Here is a 25,671-nt window from a genome sequence, read left to right on the forward strand (position 1 = left end):
ATTATTATTATTATTATTATCATCATCATCATCATCATCATCATCATTATTATCATTATTATCATTATTATTATTATTGGATGAGTGAAACCAACCACCTGTCTCCTTGATCCTTGCCCATCCTGGCTCATAAAAGTGAGCCGGGAAGGGCTGGGCAATGGGCTCCGCGGGGTGGTGAATGCTTTGCTCTGTGAGGGAGCCTTCCCAGACCTGCTGAAAGAGGCGGTTATCAAACCGCTTCTTAAAAAACCATGTTTAGATGCTGCCAATATGGCCAACTATCACCCAGTCTCAAATCTTCCATTCTTGGGCAAGGTGACTGAGCAGGTGGTTGCTGAACAACTCCAGACATGCCTGGAAGATGCAGACCATTTGGATCCCTTCCAGTCGGGATTCAGGCCTCATCATGGGACTGAAGCTGCCTTGGCCACACTGGTTGATGATCTCTGGCAGGCTAGGGACAGAGGTGAAAGCTGTTTCCTGGTTCTGCTGGATCTCTCAGCGGTTTTTGATACCATTGATCATGGTATCCTTCTGGACTGTCTAGAGGAGTTCCTTCCTCCTGGGCCATGTCTAGAAAGTTTTTATATATGCTGTAAGCCACCCAGAGTGACTGGGGAAACCCAGTCAGATGGGAGGGGCATAAATAATAAAATTATTATATTATTAAATATTAACCTGCATTTAGTTTATAATTACACAAAGCTGCATTGAGAGAAAGTCAAGCACTCCCTCAAAGTCTCAAATAACTGCAGTAGTTGGAAGAGATGAGGGAACAGCCAACATGATAATATATACAGAGATAAATAGACTGCTGAACCTGCCATGAAGGAGGCTTTGTGCAATAGGTAAGAGCCAAGGAGAAGCAGTGTCACCAATAAAAAGCAATTTCAAACCGATTATACTGTTAGTTACAATAATCAGTATTTATTTAGTGAAAATAGTCATTCTGTGTTGCATCCAATGGTGACTTTTGTGTTGATAAAAGTCTCCTTGATCCAGGAGGGGTTTCCATCCGAGAAATGGAGAGGGAGCAGATTTTTTATGATTCCCCCTCACAGCTAAGTTCCCTACCCTCCAACACGGGTTCCAGAGGCTTCAGGAAAATGTTCCAAAGAGCAAAGGGGCATAGCTGAAAAATCACCTCCCCGTTCTGCTGATTCTACTGGTGACAGTCCTCAAAGGATCAAAGAGCATTCTGTCAGTGGAGGAACACCACTGGATGCAACACAATAATTTCATGTAAAGATATTCTCCCTGCTTTAGATCTTACTTCTGCAGCAGTCTGTGGTACAAATGAATACTATGCTATTCAATCATTTTAGCTATACACAATGGAACTCTAACCTACGAGATACACACATTATTTTCATGGGGGAGGAAGTACTTACCCCAACGCCACCACAAGGGAGCCTGACAAACATTGATGTTAAAGAGCCTGGGGGAGTTAAGAGGAGAGCAAAAAACTGTTGAAACTGCACAATCCTCAGGCTTTTAGACTAAGCATTTTATGAACATGCACCTGATGTCAGCTGCAGGAGAAACCTACCCATTCACAGAATATTAAGTGTTGCATGTATACATCTACCTTCATTTGCCTCTTTCTTACACCTGTCGACGTTTGTTTTCCATAAACCTTCAGTCTAGAATAGATTCTCCTAAACTAACTTCCAATACCTTCTGTGTCATCCTAGTGACTTGTAATGGGTTGCAGTATTTATTTAAAGGGCATTATAGTCCCCTGCAATGGTTACAAAACCTTTCTCTGATTTATATACATCTTAATGCATTTTCAATCTGTTTTTTTAAAAAAACATGCACATCTCAAAGTATATACGATTCTGAACAGGGCTCCAAAGCAATTTCAAGAACATCCATATTCTCTGAAGACACTTCAGAAAAAGAAAATCGTATCAGTATCATTCTGTCTGAGGGTATTAAAATGTTACCAGCAATTTAACAGAAACAAAAATCCAATGTGATAGTCAGATCATTCTGGCTCCAACTGAATATAATGGTAAGCCATGGTTAATGGTTTATTGCAAACACACCAAATGTACCACAAACACAGAACATGCCTAATTTACTCCTCCACACGAGCAAGCATGAGCAACCAACCATAATCCTCAGCTTGTTATATCTGAACTGGAAATCATGGTTTGTCTTTTCTTAAATAAATCATGATCGATAAAGCCAAGGACAACATTTGACTTTGGAGTGAAACAAACCCAGTCCCTGGGTTCACTGCAACAATAAGCCAAGCATTGTGGTTTATGGCTCCTGCTCACTAATGGAGAGGAGCAAAGTGGAAACAATCTGTGGATTCATGGTAAACCATAAATCATGACTTACCTTGATGTGCAAATGCACCAAACATGCAGTTTTCAATGAAAAGCACACCACTAGTGGCATCAGAATTGGTTCTCTATCAGCCTCTAATCAGCAAATTGCAAACCAATGCATATTGGGAAATATATGTAGGAAAAATGTCAGGGCACATATATAGGAAACATCTATTTTATGGGGGGGAGGGCGGGACTAATGCAAGAATTCCTATGAAGAAGAATGAAGTATATTATCACACATTTCCTGATTTCCAAGATAATAATCTCCATGAGGATATGGCCTGATTGCTTTGTTCTTAAAATTGGCTAGATGTTAAAAATTGTGGTATTTAAATGAGAATGGTCAATTATTCTATCATTTGCCACTCCACTAATGTGTACCTTTCCCCAGCTGTAGCAGCAGCAATTGTGTGCTTACTTTCAATTTGTTCAAAAAACCGTATACCATTTTTCCAAATCCATTATGATCACACCAGAAAAAAATCACTTCCTGTTCCTAAATAATTACTGAAATGTCAATCTATTGTTAACAAATGCACTACGTTGCTATTTTAAAAAATCACAGTGTGCTATTTTTTGGCCCGGGGTGCTAATTCAAATGAAAAAAAAAAAAGAGAGTGCAAAATATGGTCTGAAGCTCAACATCAAAAAACACTAGGATCATGGCCACTGGAAGGACAGATCGTGAAGCTGAGGCTCCAAGACTTTGGCCACTGCTGGCACTGCTGGAGAAGAGAAGACTCCCTGGAAAAGACCCTGATGTTGGGAAAGATGGAGGGCCCAAGGAGAAGGGGACAACAGAGGACAAGATGGTTGGACAGTGTTATCGAAGCTACCAGCATGAGTTTGACCAAACTGCAGGAGGCAGTGGAAGACAGAAGTGCCTGGCGTGCTTTGGTCCATGGGGTCACGAAGAGTCAGATACGACTAAACAACAACTAATTCAAATACCTCACAGGTTGAAGTGTAAATGGGCCAACTTACTAGCCAAGTGTATATCTGTGAGAAAGGTCCCTGGAAAAAAGCATTCACCTACCACAGCTTATATAGACTTGAATGCAAATGAAGATCACAGAACTTTGGATTGAAACCCAGATAAAAAGGAGTAGACCATCATCATGTCCCTTGCATATCTCTATATGCAGAGATTACTAGAGTCAGGATGTATAGATTGATGCGCAAAGATGTAGAGAAGACTAAATGCCCTGCTGTACCTAACAGTTTCTTGCTGTCCAATTTCTGCCTATTCAGAGGGTTGGTACCATAAAGCAGTGTGTGGGCTTCTGAATGAACAGTCTGTAGTTCTTCTAGTGTAGCTTTTCTTCCACGGATACACTGCAAAAGAAAAGAAAACAATGAATTACATTTACTCTAAAAAAGCAGCAAATAGGGGGAAATATAACTGAAGTTAAACATAGGTTTATTTTCTAAGCTTATGTTTTTTATTCTTAAATTTTTGAATTTCTTCTTCTCAAACTAAGCCAAGAAATTTAGGATGTTATTCTGGCTACTGAAAATAACAAAAACAATTCATGAGCAATTAAACTGTCTCAGCAGGACTCACTGTGTTGAAATAATGTGGTAAAACTTGAAATAACTAAGTAAGACACATCAAATATTGCTTGACTATTACTCATCTAGTGCACACAGGAAAAACAATATGTAGCCTTTTGATACCAGCTAATATGAAAGGATCAGAGTGGGTCTTAATACCCAACATATTTGTATTTAACAACAGTTTGATCTTGTGTACTATCAGGTTGGTGTACACATGCAACAAAATGAAGTTGTAGAATCCCTGTGTGGTAGAGGGTACGGCAACCTTTGACCACAGCTCTATTTTTGAAGGCATGACCGTGTAAAAACAACAACAGCACTCCACAACACCAGCACATCAGACAGGAAGGTTCTATCAGCATGCTGCATATATAAATTATATATATGGGCAGTCTGTTTGCCTTTCCCCAATTCTATTAGGCCATCCATTACCTCACACTTGCTACGAAGACCTGTCTCCTGAAGCCGGGACCAAATGCTCTGGATTCTCCCTGCATGTTCTGGATGACTGTTTGTGTTGCCGCAAGTGCACTGGTGTTTCAACATCAGAGTATCATACACAAGGCCTGCATTAGAGGATACAAAGTAACTCAGGCTGGCAATCCTGTACTTATTTACCTGGGATATAAACACTTCTGAGTAGTTGCGTACAGAACTACATTATTAAATGCACTATTATTATATGTGCGTAGAATGTATTCTTTGAAGTAGAGTATTTTGAATTGATTTTTGGACACAGCTTTACCAAAAACATGGGATGCGGGTGGCGCTGTGGGTTAAATCACAGGAGCCTAGGAGTTGCTGAACAGAAGGTCGGCGGTTCAAATCCCCGCGACGGGGTGAGCTCCCATTGGTCAGTCCCTGCTCCTGCCAACCTAGCAGTTCGAAAGCACGTCAAGTGCAAGTAGATAAATAGGTACCGCTCTGGCGGGAAGGTAAACGGCGTTTCCATGCGCTGCTCTGGTTCACCAGAAGCAGCTCAGTCATGCTGGCCACATCACCCGGAAGCTGTACACCGGCTCCCTCGGCCAATAAAGCCAGATGAGCACCGCAACCCCAGAGTCGGCCATGACTGGACCTAATGGTCAGGGGTCCCTTTACCTTTTACCAAAAACACAAAAATTAACCTGGGCAACAGAAAAAGGATGGGCGTATTTTTGGCATATTCTAGTGCTAGTGTTGAATTTTCTTCTCTTTTCTACTTGCATCCAGTGAGGAGAGACAACAGTTCTAATTAAATCCAATGGGGGGGGCATTGAGAGAAGGGAGATTACAGGGAACCATTCAAAGGGCCTTCTTGGTAGTCATGCTCACCCCATGGAACGCCATCCCATCAGATGTCCAAGAAATAAATATCTATCAGACTTATAGAAGACATCTGAAGGCAGTACAGGGAGGTTTTCATGTTTGAGGTTTTTTGTATTTTAATACTTTGTTGGAAACTGTAATGGGGTATGGGGTTGCTTGTGCGTAAAGCGCAAACTGCTCCGAGCTGAGTAGTTTGGACAAAACTTTCCCCCCAGGCTGGACAGTCAGTACACCATGACTCTCTCAATCACTGGAAGAATCCGTCAGTGGGCGTTTCCTGAATTTCTTCCAACATAAGAGTTCTTTCACACCCAATCGTTGTCTCCCTTCTCTGCGCGAAAGCTGTCTGCGCAGAGTGGGCGTCCCCAGAGGAGGTCCTGTGCTCTCCCCGCTGGTTTCACTGGAAGAGTCCTGGAGCCTTCTCTCCGCAGCTCCCTCGGACTCCCCTTTCTCCCTGGTGTCACCTCTATCTCCTTCCCCAGCGGAAGCGTCCTCTCTCCCTCTGCTGGTTCCCTCTCCAGCATCATCATTAGGGAGCCTCAGCACGACCCTTGGCTCCGATGGCAGTTCCCTGACAGAAACTATCCAGAGTGACTGGGGTAACCCAGCCAGATGGGCAGCATATAAATAATCACTTCATCATCATTACCATCGTGTGAAGATATAGCAAGGTTGTGTCTGTGTCTTGGTGCAAGAAGGACCCCAGCCCTAACCCTACCAGAAGCCTCCAAACCACTCTCCCCGCTGCCCACCCATCCACATATTTTCTTTTCTTACTTCTGACCACAGAAAAATACAAATCTCACCATGCTGGAAGGAAACAGTGTTCCTGAGAATATTCAAAATATATTATTTTTAATTCTGGATTCTGTTGGCCAAGTGAGCCCTCCCATTACTGGTTACTCATCCCTCTTCACAAAGGAGGTGGGGGAAGAGAGAACTGATGGGGGAACAGGCAGGGGATGTGAGGGCTGCATACACCCTCCACATTTTGAAAATATTTGTAGAGGATGCTTGCAAAAGGTCTCAAGGTTTTTCGTTTGGTTTTTTCTTAGTATTTGGCCAAAACATTTGCAAAATTCAAAAGGTTTTCAAGTCGGGGTAGGGGTGAAGGAGGGCTATGCCACTAAACAGTTTTCCAAGAAGAGCAGCTTTTAAAAGTTTGTTTTAACCAAAGGATGAGCAGTGGTCATGCTGAATGTAGTTTTATAAGAACCACAGCTCCCACGGGTTTTGATGCTTTCTACCAAAAAGGTTTCAAATATGATGATTTGTTAGAATTTTGCTGACTGGCTCAAAAGACACAGGGGTGAAATAGGACTTTCAGAGACAACTTGTCGGGGGGTTTTCATTCTACTGCCTTCGACTCTCCTCCTCCTTATCACCTGGTTCTTATCAGGAAATTCTGCACCATACCAAGATAATGCTGGGGTTTTTTTTGGGGGGGGTGTTTCTGTGCAAAGGAGGATACTAAACTGCTTATGGCAACTTTGCCTCAATGAAGGAAATCTTGACCTACACAACTGCTGGCAAATACATTTAGAAAGCTAAATGAAAACTGAAGTTACGGTGAAATTTAATACTGTGAGAATAGTTCTGTCCATTACCTGTTGTGAATTGTGGCTTGCAGGGTGGTTCCTGTACAGACATGGGGAAGTTGGCAGAGGCAGGTGAAGACTGGGCACGAGAAAGTGGCCTATGTCCTCCAAAAGACACTGGGATGCCAGCAGCTTCCACTGACGCCTGGTAGTTCCTCAGCTGAAGAATCCGTTGCTGTTCCAGTAGAAGTGCTTGCTGTTAGGGAGGATGAATTGTTATTGCAAACACAAATTAAAATGACACAATGAATAAAATCACTGGTGCAGCTACAGAGAATCAGAATTGTAGAATTGGAAGGAACCCATCTAGTCCAGCCTTTCTCAACCTTGGGTCCCCAGGTGTTTTGGGCCTGCAACTTCCATCATTCCTAGCTAGCAGGGCCAATGGTCAGGGATGATGGGAGTTGTAGTTCAACAACATCTGGGGACCCACGGTTGAGAAAGGCTGATCTCGTCCAATGAAGGAATTGCAACATGTGGCCCACCATCCAATTTGAAACCATACCAGATCCTGCTTAGCTTTGCAAATGTGCTAGCAGTTTTATTGCTGCACCACTTCACATGTTAAGCCTTTTACCAGTGTTCCCTTAAAAAGAGTATTCAGACAAATGGGTACCACTCATATATCCTGTTAACATTTTGTTTATGGATGCGGTCTTGTTTTTAAATGGCAGCTGAATTAATTACCTTATCACCAACCTTTCTAAAGAGGAGAAGAAAGAGGAAGAAGCAGCAGGGAAAAAAATCTCAGATAATAATAAAGATAAATAGTCCAAGACTGGTGGGACACAAGCAGCAAATCCCTCTCATTTTTTTGAGTGGAGAAAGAGAAGGACAAAGTACAGCAACTGGAGAAAAATGGCAAAATAAGGAGTATGGGAAAGAGATGTGACAGAGAAGAACAGATCTCAACAGATAGCAAGAAAGAGAAAAAGTAAAAAGCATAAGGTCTGAGAAATTAAAATCAGTCCCAAGCTTCTTATTGGGCTTAAGAATCATCCTGTGTATGGAAAGGTGAATGATCACTCTGCGAAATAAACTTGCATTTCAGTGTAAGGCAGAGTTCTTTCCTGTGACACCGCTTCTAACACTGAGAAAATTCAGAGCCGTTCAGTCACTATAAACTCAATTATACGCAATAATGATTCATGTTAGGGCACAGATTTGTCTCAATGGGCATGAACTACAGGTTGACAGCCCATGCACATCCTTTACCTTTTCATAAAAATGATTCAGTCATGAGGGGTCACACTTCCTGAATACGGTAAATATTAAATATGAGTGCCTGTATATGATGCAAATACAGAGGAAGGAGAAAGAAAATATGTCCATCACTTCCTTTTCCTACATTTCTCAGATGAAACCAGATGAAGTCATTTGCACAAGCAGTGCTTCTGCCTCTTTTTAAAACGTCTATACAAAATCACCTTTGTTTCAATTATTAAATGTCTTTTATGTGGTTTATCTCCATTCAGAACAGCAAACAAACATACAAACCTCCAGAATATTTTCATCAAGTAATATTAGCATGCTGCCATTTATTGCACTATGTCTTACCTGTCTGAATAGCAACTCCTGCTCAGCTTGCCTCTGCCCTGGTTCTAGTTCTTGTGGCAACTCTCCATCTTCATCGCTCTCAACAGGTTCTTGCTTCACCTGGACCATACTGGCCAACCCTTGGACTTCCTTTTGGTTTGATATCCGCTCAATATATGGGTCTTCTAAAAATGCCTGGTGTTCTCGCAGTTCTTCTTCAGTCTCTTCAGGATGGCTTTCATGCTGGCGGGAAGACTCATTGGATTTTGGCATAATCTGAAAACATTCCTCAAATTTTACCACTAAAAGTGTGACCTCAAGAGTCAAAGCAAAGTCTAATCAAAGAAACCGTTTGCAATTGTAAAGTATGGGAGAAAAGTAAGTTTTCCTGCCATTTATAACCTGTTTACTTCTTATAACAAACTCTAAATTCCTAAACCATATCCATGTGATATATTTTAAGCAAAGGAATAACACGATAGCTTGCTCATTTTCACAATTGTTTCATTTAACCACTCAGGCCCTCAAATGATTTCATAGCCTTTAATTAGGGTGTAAACGCCTCCTGTGTTCAGGTGACACTGAGAAAGAGACACAGACGTGCTCTTAGCATGTCTTCTCCCCCCTCCCCCACTCACCACCAGACTCCCCCTTCCCTCTGATAAGCCTGCATTGCTCCAGGTGTAGCTGATCAGACCCAGGACTGACAAATCCAGGGTCAAACCAAGCTGGCTTGATTTGATTTGTGATTAGGTCACATCTGGTGCCCAGCTCTACGCCATACAATCAGATTTAGCACATGGACACAGATCTTGCCATGGCCCAAACAGTCTCCTTGGGTGAGTTGCAGATCTCTCCTACCTTTCCACTCTGTTGGACACTTTGCATCCAAACCACTGTGTATCTTGGGGGCCTCAAAATTTAGAAAATAGGGGGCTTGAGCTTTGGGAGAGGATTATTTGGGGGGAATGCCGAAAATCGCTCACCCGCCAGAACGCAGCACACAACCACTTGTGTTGCAGCTGCCTGATCACCGCCATTAGCCCTCCTGCTTGCCAATGCGACAGCCAATAGACAGCTGCCCTTGTCGCAGCAAGCGGGAACGTGATTGGTGGCCGCTGGTGGCAATCGGGGAGCTGATAGGTGGTTTCTGCGAGTTTTTAAGCAGCGACTGGCCACTTGATTGTTGGGGGGGGGGAGAGATACCAAAAATCGCTCACCCACTGAAACGAAGCACAAGCCTGAGTTTTTGAGAGCCAGTGTGGTGTAGTGGTTAGAGCGGTGGACCTACAAACAGTCAAGTGGCAGGGCAGCCAGATTATTAAGCGGGGGGGGGGGGGCAGTTAGTGACCATCTATGTGACCATTTGTTCACACCAAGGAGTCAGGCCAGAGACAGAAGATTTAAGGGAACTAGTGCCAGGTGTAACATTTTTGGCTCGCGTGTCACCCAATCCTACTGACCCAGTAACTTCAATGCTATCCTTTGGCTAGTTCAACTGTGACATTAAAGCGTAAGAGAAAGCAGGCCAGCAGCTTTCTCCTCTGGCCATAGTATCACAGATAATGAGATGCCTGAATTCCATCGCCAAAGGACCTTGGTCAGCTTCATATGCATTTCTACTCTTCCCTTGGAACATTTGTTTTAAATGGGTTCTTAGTTATTTTCAACGTAATTATGGGACAGGACCTAACCCACACAGCAAGCAACTGCACACAGCTATGATGGTACAGTGTTAAGGTTCTCTGCTATAAGACAAAACTAGCAGACTGAGAGATTTCTGCTATTGTAAAACATTGAAACACTGGGAACTGTCCGTTGAAGCCTGAAATTGAGATAATCAACAGTCTAAATCCAGGTTTTAAGCTACTGAGAGGGGGGAAAAGATAGTCTGCCTAGAAATAATAAATCTGATTCCAGGAAAGTCTGCATTCAAGCTTGAATAAATGAAATCTTTTAACACATATTTTGTTGCAATACTAGCAATAGGATCTTTAAAACTGACACAAATGAACTGCAGTATATTTACTTTCAAAGAGATTGCATCACCCATGTCTTCTAATAACCCTAATTTTAAGCTTTGCTTCACAAAGTATGTTTGTAGAACAGCAAATGAAATCTCCATGGAAATAATAGCTCTAAACTACATCAGTATGCTAATTTGAATGAAGTCCAGGTCTGGCACATGCATAGCAGTGGCATATTTCCAGAAGTACAAAAATGACGTCAGTGGCTTGTGTAATCATCTTGTCTTGCTCTGTTCTATAAACAAAGTGCTTTACCCCCCCCCCCCCATTGTCTCTCCTTTTCTCACTGGAAAAAAATTTACACAAGCAGCCAAAGCTTTAGGCCAATATAACTCATTCTTGTGGTGGTTTTAATCAAAGAACAGCAATAATCTATCTATCATAAATGAAACCACAACGGTTTGAAAGCCAATCTGGTTACTGATTTCACTCCAACTGTAAGATGCTTATAGTAAGGCATGGAGAGAGAGGTGGGATGGGGAATAAACACACACCTAAAATCAGGATGTTCATGAATTATATGTCCATTTGGAAATAAGCTTATCAGCTTACTCTCTCAAAAGGTTCTTGGAATTTTAGACATTAAACACTTACATAATTCTTTCAGCCTTCACATACCTCATAAATATTAATAGTCAATATACAGAATCCTTTTAGGAGGAGAGGGAAAGAAAGTGAGCAGCAAGTGGCCTTAAGAAGAAGGAGTCTGTCAGGCTTTCAGCTGTGAATAGAATTCAAGGTTCCCAGGTGCTAATTCAGTATTGAGAACAATTCCTTTCACACAGAATGGTATTCTGGTGAATGAATTAAGGAAACATACACACTTCACTCAAATAAGTGACTTTCAATAGAATCCTTTTCATTTCCAACTACTTAGTTTTAGGAAGCCAATTTTGTACACATTTCTAATGTCTAATTTCCCCCTATGTTTTCTACGTTGATCCTAACAGTAAGCAATCCCAAGGATGAAGACAAATTGACATTACATAATTATAAGCAGTACATATTAGAGCAAAAAAACATTTAAAAACGGGGGCATTAAAATTGCATGAGTAAGAGCCAGCAACCAGCATACCTACCTTGTTAATGTGCAGCTGCTGCTGCTGAAATTGCTGTTTGTGTTTTTCCAGGAACTGCTGATGTTGTTGCTGGATCACTAATTGCTGGAGGGCCTGTGCATTCTGGGGAAGAGGAGCAGACTGTGTGCGCCCCAAAGGGCGGTGTTGCCGCAGTTTGTGTATGGAGGGAGAGAGTCGATCTGTGCCCACCAGGGACTGCGCATGGAGGGGCAGTGCCCCAAGCCCTGAAAAAAACCAGTCTGAAGATAATATGGAGGAAAACAGCGGAGAAGAAGAAAGAAGAAAAGAGGAAGGGAGAAAATAGCTTTTGAGTAACTCACACGGTAAGAACGTGTGCTATTAAGCCAGCCACCGTGTTATGTCATGCTGCTGAAAGGTTTTTAAAACAACAGAGATGAAGATAAACAATGAGACACAGTTTGATGTTGACTCAGAGTCAAGATTAGCTAGACAGCAATATGAGGAATAAGTGAGAGCTGTCCTGGAGACCTTTTTTCCCTAAAGACAAGTGCTGTCACACTCCATCACAAGTGTCGTTAATCAGCATATTTCCAACCTGCAGACACCCCAATGTGTCTGGCTTCTATTCACACAGTTTACTATTTGTGTACTGTACAGTATGGGCACTGAATTCCAGAGCAGGAAGCTCAACATTTTTCATTAGTGTGGGGAGAACATGAAAAATGGCCAATTGATAAAACAGTACAGTCAAACCTCATTTTGCAGACGGGATCCATTCGGGAGGCCTGTCCGCAAGCCAAAAATGATGCACGTCGAAGCGCCGCATCTGCACAAGCATGTGGCGCAATTTAGCACTTCTGAGCATGCACAAGTGGCGAACCCAGAAGTAACCCATTCCGGTACTTCCGGGTTTGCCGCGGACGATCGCCGAAGTGGGCAGAGGAGGATGCAGAATGGTGTTTGACTGTATGCAGATAGTGGGGAGAGAGAAAGTTCTTGCCATCCTTTACAGCACTAGAACTCAACGTAACTCAGTGCAATTGACCAACAGCAAAATAGTTCATTGTCAGCACGTGGCATTCTCAAGCAAATGCCGGAGCCCCAAGGCCTGGGCACCTGGCTGGCTGGCGATTGAAAGGAGCACTGCACACCTACAGTAAGCTTTCATTTTGATCTGTTCCTGATATAGCACACTGTGGTGCAACATTACACCAGTGGCATGGGTGATGGCAGTAAAATAGTGGTTTGCTTGCTCACTGCTCCTCCGTGATATTCCTCTTAGCAGCAGGCAGGATATGGATACAGAAATAGATGTAGATATACAGAATGGGGTCAACCTGCAGGTGCAGGTAGTCAACCTTCACTGAGCCATGTTGAGTCCTTCAGTATTTCCAATGCTTCAAAGTACTGAGAGAAGCACCATACCAATGCAGTAAGTTATCATTTTAACTCCTCCCCAACCCTCCTGGACACAGTGTCACTTCAGAGTGATGCTGCATCTGGGGCACTGGAAGAAATTAAAATGGCACTTGCTCGCTGATGTTGTCTGGTGCGCCTTAACACAGCTATCACTGCAGTCAGTGCTCACGTCATCACTTGCACAGCCCATCAGCGGCAGGATCCCATCAACCCTTGGCAGGGGGAACTCCGGGCACTTTTTATTATGCTCCTCTTTCAAGCCAGTTTGTGTTCACCCTAATCTCTCCTTTCCACATCCACATGGACACAAATTATTTCCTTTGTGTAGTCATTATCTGTATTCTCTTAACTTATCACACTTTGGTCTGAGATAATATGCTGAGAGACAAAAAATGGGCACTCCATCCTTGTACAAACCCTTGTCTCCTTCTTTCCTGACATGCTGTAACTGAAGTCTTCATGAATGTGCTAACTATAGATTTTCTCACTGCATCGAAATCAAGGAACTGTAGTCGGGATTGGATAAATCAGGATGAGAAAGACCAACTCCAAACTGTGGTTTCAGATTCTGTAATCATAGGCCCCAAATTTAGATGCAATGGGAAACTATGATTAATTAACCCAGGAAAACTTCAATCACAGCACAGTGAGAAAAGAAAGGGGCAGTGAGAGGTCAGCGCACACTGGCACAAGGTTTGTACATATCTCAGTTTATTAAGTTGAGATGTGTATATCTGCAGCTAGCCTTTGGCTTTTGGCACGGACCCTGAGGAACGCACTCATGCTTTTTCAGTAAAACTCTGGTTGTGCTCACCTGGGACTAAGGGGTTTTGTGCAGTTGGTTGTTCCAGTAAGACCATGTGTTGAAGAAGAGGGTTGTGTGCAGTTCCCCCATCCCTTTCCACTGCAGAACTGCTCAAATAAGGAGTGAGGTGGGTGCCAGGAAACAAGGAGATTCGTTGTTGTAAGGGTGGAATAGCAAGTCTTTCAGCGTCCTGCTGTCCTGATCCCCCCTGCAAGCATATAACTGGTAATACATTGAGCTGATGAACAGTTAATGTAACAAACAAACAACCCCCCCAAAAAAACTTTGCATTAAACATCACTTACACTGGATGGGGCAGTTGCAGGTAGTCCTAACGTTATATTTGGCAAGGAGGGAGATGTGTACAAAGGAAGCTGCGTTACTGAGCCTTCACGATTCACAAGTCTATGAGCCAGGTTGGTCTGAAAAGGGGGGGAAATGGTTGCCTCAGAAGAAAGGACAACACAAGAACCACACACTTCATCTATCATCATTATCAGTCTGTCAAGGAACGTAACATTAAATGCAAGGGCAACTGAATTGGAATTGGAATTACTGGTGATCAAACTGTACTGAATCTTCCTCAAAGCACAATGCACCTAGAGGGAATAGGATTATAATCATAAGGCTAAATATACATTTTAAGACAAAATTGCTGCATGACACTGAAGGAATGTACAGTTTATCTAATTGTAGGCAAAATCATCTACAGTCGTACCTTGGAAGTCGAACAGAACCCAGAAACCAAAGCATGGCTTCTGATTGGCTGCAGGAAGCTCTTGCAGCCATTCGGAAGTCGTGGAAGCCCCGTCAGACGTTTGGCTTCCAAAAACAGTGCACAAACCAGAACAGTCACTTCCAGGTTTACGGCATTCGGGAGCCAAAACGTTTGAGAACTAAGCTGTTTGACTTCCAAGGTACAACTGTATACCTTGCAGGTTGCACCAATATACTTATCACTCAAGTCAGTGATTTTTATCCCAAATACTTAGGAACACAACAACACATAGACATGTGAGATTAGCTTGTTTCCATATAACTATCCACTGTTTGCAATAGCAGCTACTAAACTTTAGGGGGGGGGGGGACAGTTGTTGATTACAAATTAATAGATTTACACAAATACGTTGTAAAAAAACTATTAGAAGGAATTTTAATATTAATCACCTACTAATTTGAATCTGAAGTTAGCAAAAGGTTGCCTCTGTGTGCACCAAGAGGCTTTTCTGCTCCCTCTTTGTGGAGGCAATCTTTGTTACCACACTGCAACAAGTTTACCTAAAGGTAAGCCATTGAGAGCAGCCTGTCAGGTATCAAGGAAGCTGAGGAAGAAAACCCTGGTGCATTTAGAAGTACTCAAGTGCTGGGGTAGGAAAAGGGGTGAAGATCCATATCATTCACTGAAGCCAGCCTTGATTTTTATTCATATTATTATATTATAATGCTAGGTTATATTACTAAACTAAATCTATTGGATTTAATTTTAAAATCATAAAATTCCACTGGCCTTGAACCATCACTAAAAAGATGTGGGCTTGATTAATGGAGAATATGAAATAAATTTGTGACATTTGATTACTAATCATACATTTCAAACAAGCAGATATGTATAAGCCTGCTCTCAGTGCACAGTAAAAAGATAATTATAGGGGGAGAAATGCCAACCTTTGCAGCACTGAGTATGGCTAAAGAGTTTCTAAACAAATTTGTTGATTTCACCCAGTAGCAAGTCATCATCTTTACTTTACTATCATCTATTCAACAATACATCTCTTGAACACTTTTGTAATTACATTTGTGTGTATTTCAGACCATTTTCATCTCAGTGCTCTTCTGACCAGAAGCTTAATACTATTTCTCATGAAAAATGCTTTAATGATTGGCTCCCAGCATAACCAGCAGGTGTTACAACCTTAACACTTTTCACAGTAATTGCAATTTTATGAAGTACTGTGTGAAATGTAAGTCTAATAGCACCAATTTTAATGTGTTGGGCAAGCTGAAATACAATCTGTAATTGATGCCAAAAGCAACTTCATGTGTATGATCTGCTTCATGTTCATTAATTTCTGTGTCAGAATACTAGTAAAAAAACATTGATGGAATGTTATGTTTTAAAGATAGAGCTTCAGTTTCTGTAAAAACATAGCTATGGTTTTTAATATATTGTAGTTCACAGACAATACCTATTTGTTATATACAACTTAGACCAAACATATGTAAAAGTCCATTATCAAGAGTACTCAGTGGCAGTAATGGCAGAGAAGAAAGAGGACCTCACCTTTACTATTCTCTCCTAAGGATGCCACTGCCACCCAATGGAGTGCTTCCAAGCTCTTCAGGGCCTGTTTGGCCCACAGAGAAAAGTGAAAGAACCCTCATAGACATGATGCAACATGTCTGCTAAATATTTTGATAAAATAAAGCATATCCGTTTTGACTGCTCCGTGATTCTCAGATGAAGGGCGGTATATAAATGTCAACAACAATCTTTGGCGATCAATTGTAGCAGAGTAAAATTGTCTTCCATGAATATGGTCTTAACAGTGAGTCCGTAAGTGACTGTGGAGGCCAATTCTGGATCCACACGTCCTTCCACAGTGGGGACATTGGATTCCGGGCGGGAGTTGATCACGATGTGGATTTGCCAAGCGTGCCTTCCTCTTAGCCCTTGCGTCCTGTCCTGAGTTTGAGTGTCTTCTCCAACTGGAGTGCTCACAGGCAACTGTTTCCCAATCGTTGGTGTTTATACTACATTTTTAAAAATTTGCCTTGAGACACAGTCTTTAAACCGCTTTTGTTGACCATCAGCATTACGCTTTCCCTTTTTAAGTTCGGAATAGAGTAGTTGCTTTGGAAGACAATCATCAGGCATTTGTACAACATGACCAGTCCAACGAAGTTGATGTTGAAGAATCATTGCTTTGACACTAGTGATCTTTGCTTCTTCCAATACACTGATATTAGTTTGCCTGTCTTCCCAAGAGATGTGTAAAAATTTTTGGAGACACCGTTGATGGAATCTTTCGAGGAGTTAGATATAATAGCAGTGTAGTAAAGGTGTTGCGAGGCACACAGCCCACTATTTATATTGCTCACTATTTACATCTTACAGCTGACAGGAAGAGGTTGACTGGTTGAGTCCAGGAAGTGGTGAATGCATCTTTACAAGAGGGAACAAGACCAAGCTGCCTTTCAAGATGTGACTGTGAGGCTACTCCTGGAAGTGTCATCCCTGGGTAATGAGGATTATATTGTCTGGTCTCTAATATCCCCTTCTTGGGCAAGGGTGTTGTGCCCACTTTTGAAAGAGAATCCTTATCTGGATACATTTCAATCTGGGTTCAGGTCTGGTTTTGGCACACAATCTGTTTTGGTTCTCCTGCTTGATAATCTATGTTGGAAGAGTGACAGGGCAAGTGCAACCTGGCTCACCATCCTGAACACCTCAGTGGTCTTGATACTATTGATTATGGAAGGGACAGATAACCTGTGGTTCTTCAGATACTGATGAACTATGATACTCATCATCCTATCATTCTGTTTCTTATAGTGAGTTTTATCTCTAAAGGACTTCTTTGTGGAAAATAATCCCTGACCACTGACAAGACTGGCTTAGGCCAGTCTCACCTGGGTCTCACCTGAAGAGTATTTCTCCTGGATGGTGGTCCATAAAAAAGACTATTATCTCCACCTAGCATCCAGGGCCAGGAAATGCATACAAATTCCACATCTTATAACATTTGTTTTAGTATTTTAAAACTGTAAAGCCCCTTTGGTGCCTTGGCAGAAAGGCAATACATAAACACAACATATACTATTTTAAAAATACCACCTGTGGAATGTGTCCATCTCCAGATTAGTTTGCCATTTACCATGTTCATCCTGAGATCCTTCTCTGGGTGCCTTTACTTTTTTTCCACTAATTTTGGCTCTTCTGTTGCATGTGAACCTTGGTTCATGGTTTAAACTACTTAGTTCAAAGCAAGTCAGCTTCATGACCAGGGGCTTAAGGATAGCTTGTTTTGAAACTGAACAGTTAGTGATAAACTATGAGCCCAAGTTTGCAAATAGCCAAGACTAGAAAGCAAAGTAAAGTCTATTGAAGAGTTTCTCTTAGCTGCACAGGAGAATGGGGAGGGGCATGCAACCCATATCTAATTTGGACTCATTTCAGCTTGGGGAGCGTGGAGAACATCTGGTCTTCCAGATGTTGCTCAACTACCACTGCCATCAGGCCTAGCAAGCGTGGCCAGTGGCCTAGCGATGATGGCAGCTGCACTTCAGCAATATCTGTAGGGCCAAAGGTTCCCCATAACTGGTGGAGCATGACCTGAAGTAAGGTGATTGAACAAGTCATACTGTGAATATTTATCTGGAAAGGTGACAAATATTTGAAAAATGGAAATACCCAATAATAAAAATGGGTATGCATAGTTTAAGCTGCATGCACAGTTTAAATAACACTGCAAACAGTGCATTTTTTACCAGTTTTTGTATTCAATCTTTTTTTTTTAACATACTTTTCAGAACTTTGGTGATTATACAACTTTCCCTTCACAGGCAAAATCTGTAAATATTGACTCACTGTGACAAAAATGGAAGCATACTTAGGTTTTTCACATTTTCTATTTACAGTCTATTCTTAAAAAATTGTGACATCTAAAGTAAAATACTTTGCACTCCATAATCTATAATGCAAGTTAGTGTACTGTAGAAAGAAATACAAATGTGCAAAGCAATGTATTTTACCTCTGCCTGAAGATTTGCAACTGATCCAGTAATGCCATTCTCAGTGCTTATGTTACTGGAACTATTATTTGGAGAACTAGGGCCAGATCCAGGAGCACTGTTGCACGCAGAGTCTAAAACACATTGAAAACCATTTATTAATGCCACTGTCATGCAATCATATTACAAAATAACAGGATTTTCTCAGCATTTCCACTAAAACTCAACAAACTTAACAAATTAACTGGATTTTTTTTAACATAACTCTGCAAATATTCCAAATACACACAAGATTGTACAGAATTAATTATACAATTACAAGTCTATAAAGTAATTGACAATTTATGGTAAGAATTATCATTATATCAAAAAGCTACAGAAAGAGTTCATATTAAACAATGGCATGTCAAGATATACCATCCAATAATAATAATAATAATAAATTTTATTTATATCCCGCCCTCCCCAGCCGAAGCCGGGCTCAGGGCGGCTAACAACACTAAAACAATACAACATTATAAAACATTATAAAAATGAGTTAAAAACAAAATTAATGGCAACCATAAGCTAAAGTCTTGAAAAGATTGCCAAAGGAGGGAGTCAGGCTGCGCCCTAACAAAAGGCCAGGTGGAACAGCTCTGTCTTGCAGGCCCTGCGGAAAGATGTCAAGTCCTGCAGGGCCCTTGTCTCTTGTGACAGAGCGTTCCACCAGGTTGGAGCCGCAGCCGAAAAAGCCCTGGCTCTGGTTGAGGCCAGCCTAACCTCTCTGTGGCTTGGGACCTTCAAGGTGTTTTTATTTGAAGACCGTAAGTTCCTCTGTGGGGCATACCAGGAGAGGCGGTCCCGTAGGTACGAGGGCCCTAGGCCGTATAGGGCTTTGAAGGTTAAAACCAGCACCTTAAACCTGATCCTGTACTCCACCGGGAGCCAGTGCAGCTTGTATAGCACCGGATGAATGTGATCTCTAAGCGAAGACCCCGTAAGGAGTCTCGCTGCGGCATTCTGCACCCGTTGGAGTTTCTGGGTCAGTCTCAAGGGCAGCCCCACGTAGAGCGAGTTACAATAATCCAGTCTGGAGGTGACCGTCGCATGGATCACAGTGGCTAGGTCAGGGCGAGAGAGGTAAGGAGCCAACTGCTTAGCTTGGCGGAGATGAAAAAATGCCGCCTTTGTTATAGCTGCAATCTGCGCCTCCATAGAGAGGGAGGTATCGAAGATTACACCCAAACTCTTAACGGATGGTGCTGGCACTAATTGCACCCCCGCAAGAGATGGGAGTTGCCCCCTCAGTCCCAAGTCGTCCCGTCCCAGCCAGAGGACCTCTGTCTTCGAAGGATTTAACTTCAACCGGCTCCCACGAAACCATCCAGCCACAGCCTCCAAGCATCTGATCAGTGTGTCTGGGGCCGAGTCCGGGTGGCCGTCCATCAACAGATAGAGTTGGGTGTCATCAGCATACTGATGGCAGCCCAGCCCAAAACTCCGGACAAGCTGGGCGAGGGGGCGCATAAAGATGTTAAAAAGCATCGGGGAGAGTATTGCACCCTGGGGCACACCACACACCAAGGAGTGGCGGGATGACAATTCCCCCCCAAGCGCCACCCTCTGTCCCCGACCAGAGAGAAACGAGCGCAGCCATTGAAGGACTGTGCCCTGGATCCCCACGTCGGCAAGGCGGTGGTCTAGGAGTTCGTGATCGACCATGTCGAAGGCTGCTGACAGGTCTAGAAGAATCAGCAGCCCCGACCCGCCTCGATCCAGCTGCCTGCGGAGATCATCTGTTAGGGCGACCAGAGCCGTCTCGGTCCCATGACCAGCGCGGAAGCCGGACTGGAATGGATCCAGAGCTGATGTTTCATCCAGAAACCTACCAAGCTGTTCAGCAACCGCTCTCTCAATCACCTTACCCAGGAATGGAAGATTCGAAACCGGGCGGTAATTGGATAGATCTAAAGGATCTAATGATGTTTTCTTTAAGAGCGGGCGCACCACTGCCTCCTTCAGTTCCCCTGGGAATGTCCCAAGAGGTGACAACTAAAAAATGTTTTACCTACGGTTACATAATTTGCCTAGCATTTATTATTTTCTAGTAAATAAATAATGTGGGAAGCAGTATGGGGGCTGCATGGGAAGAGGACAATGGATGAAAACCACCTTTTCCTAAATAAATCTCAGTCCCTTCCACAAACGTGTGTGATGGACACTCTGGATCCGATTCTACAGCTCTAATTATAATAACTGATAGAGCTGCAAGGCATTAAAAATGAGTATTTTCACTTCTGGTATAAGTGTTCACTTATTCTAAAATTATAGGAGAATATATTAACAAAAAATCAAGAAAAACATGCTCCCTTATGGTGTATAATTCAGTTACTGGGCAATTTAGAAGCATCAGTAGAAATTACAGCTCTGGAGTTCAGTTTTTTAACCACTACCAAAATTATTGTAGCCTACTAGAAGAAAAGACACCATTCCCATATCCTATATATACTGACATCTCAGAATTTGAATAGCCACAATCCTCAGATGGACTAACTCTGGGAGGGTAAGGGCAGAAAAATACAACAAATTTACTGAAAGAGAGTCATTGCTCACTGAATAATGGAATAGGAATACAAAACACATAGTGATTATAGCAATTATATAAAAAAGACATAATATTTATACAACTTATTTACGTATTTTGTAATTTAAATTAAATTAGCTCGTGGTCAGCAACCTACCTGTGACATCTAATGGGCGCTTTTTAAGAGCTGTAACTACAGGTCCATCTTTTCTTCGTAATAATGGGCTACTCCGCCTTTCTGCAACCTTCTGCTTTAACCTGGATCGCAATTTAAGATTGGGTTCAGATGCTGGAATAAAGAGAGCGACAAGGGAGAATATAAGCTTATCATATGCATAAGTTTCCCAGTAAAAATATCTTATTTGAACAACCCTAACACTTGCTATACCAAAAACATAACATCTAACACAGGGCATACTTACCACTGAACTAGAACAGCATCTGAAAGCATGGATTTAGACAACATTTCAGGAAGACATTATGGACCAAAGGGTTTAAATCTGAGCAGCTAGTAATCTATTAAATGTATTTCAAATATTGCTGAAGCCCTCTCATGTAATTAGATAAGCGATCCAGAGTGGTTAAGAAAGCAAAACACGACACCCTCAGCCATTATATTGCAATCCTATGCCCTCACTTCCTCTGCCCATCAGTGCAAGAAACTTGGAAGTTTCTTCGTTCACTTGAGAAGGTCAGTTCACAAATCAGTGTCTGAAAGCACAATCTTCTAACCAAAGTTAGTTAAAATAAATTATAGTTTCCCAAGTATGTACATATAATAATGGAATTGCTGTCTGTTCTAAAGGGAAAGTTTGCACTCTCCTGTTGCCTCCTCCTCCGAGCTAGTTCCCAAGTATTGTTCCTTAAGCCATTGTTAGGTGATTGTCTATGTGTACTGGAATGAACGTATTTTCTTGGTAGCATACTTTTGTTTGTTATGCTCAAGTATGAACTTGATGTTAAACATTGCCAGTGCAATGGGGTGGCATGGCATAGTCATTCTCCTGGCACTAGCACTGCTGTTGCTTGTTGGACTATTAATTTAAAATGCTAATTATTATTAACAAATTTGGTATTGTAGTGTTCAAAGCACTTTACATGTTGTCTAACTGTAATCCTTAGACAACATGTAAGGCTAAGTCAGGGAGTAGTACCCAATGTAGTTCCATTAATGCAAGGAACGGAAACTTCTAGCCGCACAATGGAATTTCACATTCCCCTCCTCTCCCTGCAACCTCCCAAAATCTGTTATGGGGTTTCCCCCAATCCTCCAGAGCAGATCTAAGGAGATCACAGTGGGTGAGCAGGGAGAGGAGAGCGAGGGGAAGTTATGCTAACAAAACTACGCCATTGGATGTCACCCAGTATTTGTATCCTCCATGTTGCAGGTGGAAGGAATTAGGACGAGTGAGATATGTCTAAGGCAACTTAGTTCCAAGATCTGAAGAAAAAAATTCCAGATTCCAAGCTCAGTTACCATGCTACACCAGCTCTTAATTTAGGTTCTATTTTAAAGTATGCTTAAAAACATTTTTACATGTCCAAAATCCAGGATTAGGCATGCTAAATGATCTAACTAAATTTAAATACATTTATAAAAAGGAGTTAAATAACTCCAGCCCTACTTATGAATCTACAATATATTGCTTTGGCCCTAAATTGCAGTTTCCTTTGATACTCGACCATATACGAATATATTATACTTGACCATAGTCAATGATGACTCAGTGATAAAGTAGAAGAACTGGGGGGGGAAACTTAAATTTGATGACAGAGAAACAAGTCCAAATAGACAATTCACTAGACAATGCCATCAAGTTAGTTATTTAAAGAAAAAGAGAATGTCCTACCACTATTATTCATTTTATTTATAAAATTATTTGGGGGGGGTCACTTTTTGCTCAAAAGTAACTCACAAGGACACTTACCATTTTAAAACTTTAAAATGATAGGGCTGCAATTCTAAGTGCAATTCTAATAGTTAAGCTCCACTGAAATAGACAGAACTTATTTTTATGTATATTGGTTTAGATTAGAATCAAGCTTTTAAATCACACAAATTATAACCATCCTATGGAGTGGCTTAAGTACAACACCACAAACATAGTGTAATAGAAACATGTCATAAAAACAGTAAACGTATAAAAACAGCAGAGCTACAAAAAATGAACCTTAGGAGTCAGGAGAGGCCTGGACAAAAAAGTATGTTCTTAAACCTTCACTAGCCAGCTAAGCTATTGAACTAGAAGCTTGTTAGTACCTGCTACAGGGAACAATATCTGAAGTAATTTCCTCCTATATTTAGGAATTTGACAAGATGTGGCATAACGCTCAGCAGAGCCAGACTTTGGACCATGACCACAGCACGAAGTACAGGGTGGGCAGAGATACTGTCATGGTGTTTTGCGCACCACAAGGAGTGGAGGCTCTCATTGAATTGCACATCCACACTGCATTATGCACTTAAGGTTGCCATGCAATTTTTCTAATATGCCACTTAGTGCATTCATAAGCTCAGCATCAGCTTGCAGAGGAATATTTATTGGTAAAACATACTGCTAGTTTACAACCCAAACAAGTTTGTTTTTAACAGAAGTGTTAAAGTCACAGTAATTTGATCCACATAGCAACAACACTTTCCCCACATTTTTGCAAAAATAAAACAGCATGCTGTACACTTTGCATACTAGAAATAATAGCCCTAATTTTCCTGTTTTCTGGAACCACAGCTCTTTTCAATAAAAGCTTTCTCTTTGTAAATAATACAATTAGTAAATAAGTATACAAACATCCAGCAGCAGATGCTGCTCCATGACAAGATCCCAGGATCTTCACGATGAGATCTATAAACTGACTAATAGAAAATAAGCAGGGCAAATCTTGAAGACTTCAGCAGAGAAACGGCTATTAACAAAGGAAAAGAAACTTGGATCACCAGCACCTGGAACCTAATCACAATCCAGCCTGCTAACTATGCTCTGCATTATCAGCTAGAGAAAGGGAAAGTCATAAGCTGTACTTTGAACCACAAAATATGCAAGTCTAAGGCCCCCCCCCCCAAAAAAACCCATGATTAATACATTATATATCGGCAGTAGAGAAAGTTGAGCAGCACTTCCTGGACTTTCGCAGAAATTGTCTGCAGAAGAGCCTTCTCCTGCAACATTGCCATCGGTGGTAGACTCAAGGACAATTCCACAGACCATTTTTAGCCTTGGGTACTCCCCTGTGATTTTCCCAACCAGTTTTGTACACATCACCCTATTGCAAAGACTTCTGTACAACATTAGACAACGTTGTACAAACTCTTTCCCTCAACATCTATCTGAAGAAGTGTGCATGCACACGAAAGCTCATACCAAGAACTGACTTAGTTGGTCTTTAAGGTGCTACTGGAAGGAATTTGTTTTGTTTTGACTATGGCAGACCAACACGGCTACCTATCTGTAACTTTCCCTCAACAGTTTGCAAGAAAATGACTGGGCCGTGTGTGTGTGTGTGTGTGTGTGTGTGTGTGTGTGTGACTGATCCACATCAGTCTTACCAAACCCAGTTTATGTCTAATTTCTCCTTCAGACAGCGCCAAGCTTTCTCAGAGAGATCCTTTATATGTGACCTTTGATTCCCAGATCCCAAATTGCTCAAACCTGTCTTTACTAACTGGACATAGTGGAGACTTCCTTAGAGCCAGAGCTCCAATCCATTTTTGCCATTTTCACAAACAGATTCTATGTCATCAATATCCTGCTTCTTAATGTTTTGAAATGGCCAGGCCCTGAAACTGGAGGCACTTTGTCCCATTTCCCCATCTACCCACAACACTTCTGTGTTTCCTCTGATTATGTGAACCAACCACTTCAACTGAGAAGCTACGCATAGGAAACTCCCCATTCACACAAGTTCAAGGCACACATGACCAAACATGCGTGCATCACAGCAAACCCAGAAGTGGTACAGAATGGGGCAAAAATGTTTTGTTTTCACACAAAAGAGTGTGGAAACAACGAAAATGGCACAAAAACAGCACCTTTGAGGTCTGCAGAGGGTTAGACTTTGAGCAAGGAGGTTTGGAGGGTGTTTCCAGGCATTTTCAATGCTTTCCCTCATATATGCAATTTCACTTAAACGTGTCATGCCTCGTAACATAACCCCCATGTAAATGGGCAGTTGCCTGTAGTACATGTTTAGATACAGTGGGAGCAGGAGTATGCTGCAGGTTTGCAGATGAGATTTTCGTCTGAATGTCTGCAAAAGTGGGTCACCTAGTATACCTGATCCAGCGCTGGCATTATTGTCAATATCAATCTTGTTGATGGGTTTAAAACAGGTGAAGTTTTTGTTGACAGGGACACATACGGAAATAGTGATACAATGGAAAACTGCCCAATTTTTAACACACAGCTGGATAGCTTGGAATTTAGCAGTACCAGAAAGGTTGACTCAGCACAATAGCTGTGAGAGGTGCTGCAAGAAGAGATTATTCCAAAATATCTTGGGTGCCCATTATAACTTTTGTTAATAGACAATGGCAATTACTTCAAGCCACTAGTCACTCAACCACCTTAGAGATAACTAACCTGTGCACTGCTCTCCAAGGTGATACCAGTAATATGAGAATTGTACTCTGTATGTTTTTATATCAGTTTTAAAAAAATTAATCTTCCAGTTCTGCTGTCAAATTTTCACATTTAAAGTTATGCAATAAGGTGAATTTGCATGACTATACTTCCTTTTTTTTT

At 41.8% G+C, this 25,671-nt stretch overlaps 1 protein-coding gene across 6 annotated transcripts in view; it reads right to left on the minus strand.

Moving 5' to 3' along the window:
* HDAC4 (histone deacetylase 4) overlaps window positions 1-25,671 on the minus strand; it is a 115,993-nt gene that overhangs the window by 31,796 nt on the left and 58,526 nt on the right. For 4 of the 6 annotated variants that reach the window (XM_081861861.1, XM_081861858.1, XM_081861863.1 and 1 more), the window contains 10 exons: window positions 21,090-21,221; window positions 18,388-18,500; window positions 13,941-14,057; window positions 13,645-13,843; window positions 11,451-11,689; window positions 8,366-8,620; window positions 6,818-7,004; window positions 4,335-4,468; window positions 3,560-3,680; window positions 1,392-1,438 (listed from right to left, as the gene is read on the minus strand). In XM_081861861.1, the coding sequence (XP_081717987.1) occupies window positions 1,392-1,438; window positions 3,560-3,680; window positions 4,335-4,468; window positions 6,818-7,004; window positions 8,366-8,620; window positions 11,451-11,689; window positions 13,645-13,843; window positions 13,941-14,057; window positions 18,388-18,500; window positions 21,090-21,221 (1,544 nt within the window). The remainder of the gene's footprint in view (window positions 1-1,391; window positions 1,439-3,559; window positions 3,681-4,334; window positions 4,469-6,817; window positions 7,005-8,365; window positions 8,621-11,450; window positions 11,690-13,644; window positions 13,844-13,940; window positions 14,058-18,387; window positions 18,501-21,089; window positions 21,222-25,671) is intronic. The other 2 variants (XM_081861862.1, XM_081861859.1) reach the window with 1 other exon arrangement.

The sequence above is a fragment of the Podarcis erhardii genome (genome assembly GCF_964252035.2).
Source record: "Podarcis erhardii genome assembly, chromosome: 1".
Lineage (NCBI taxonomy): Eukaryota > Metazoa > Chordata > Lepidosauria > Squamata > Lacertidae > Podarcis > Podarcis erhardii.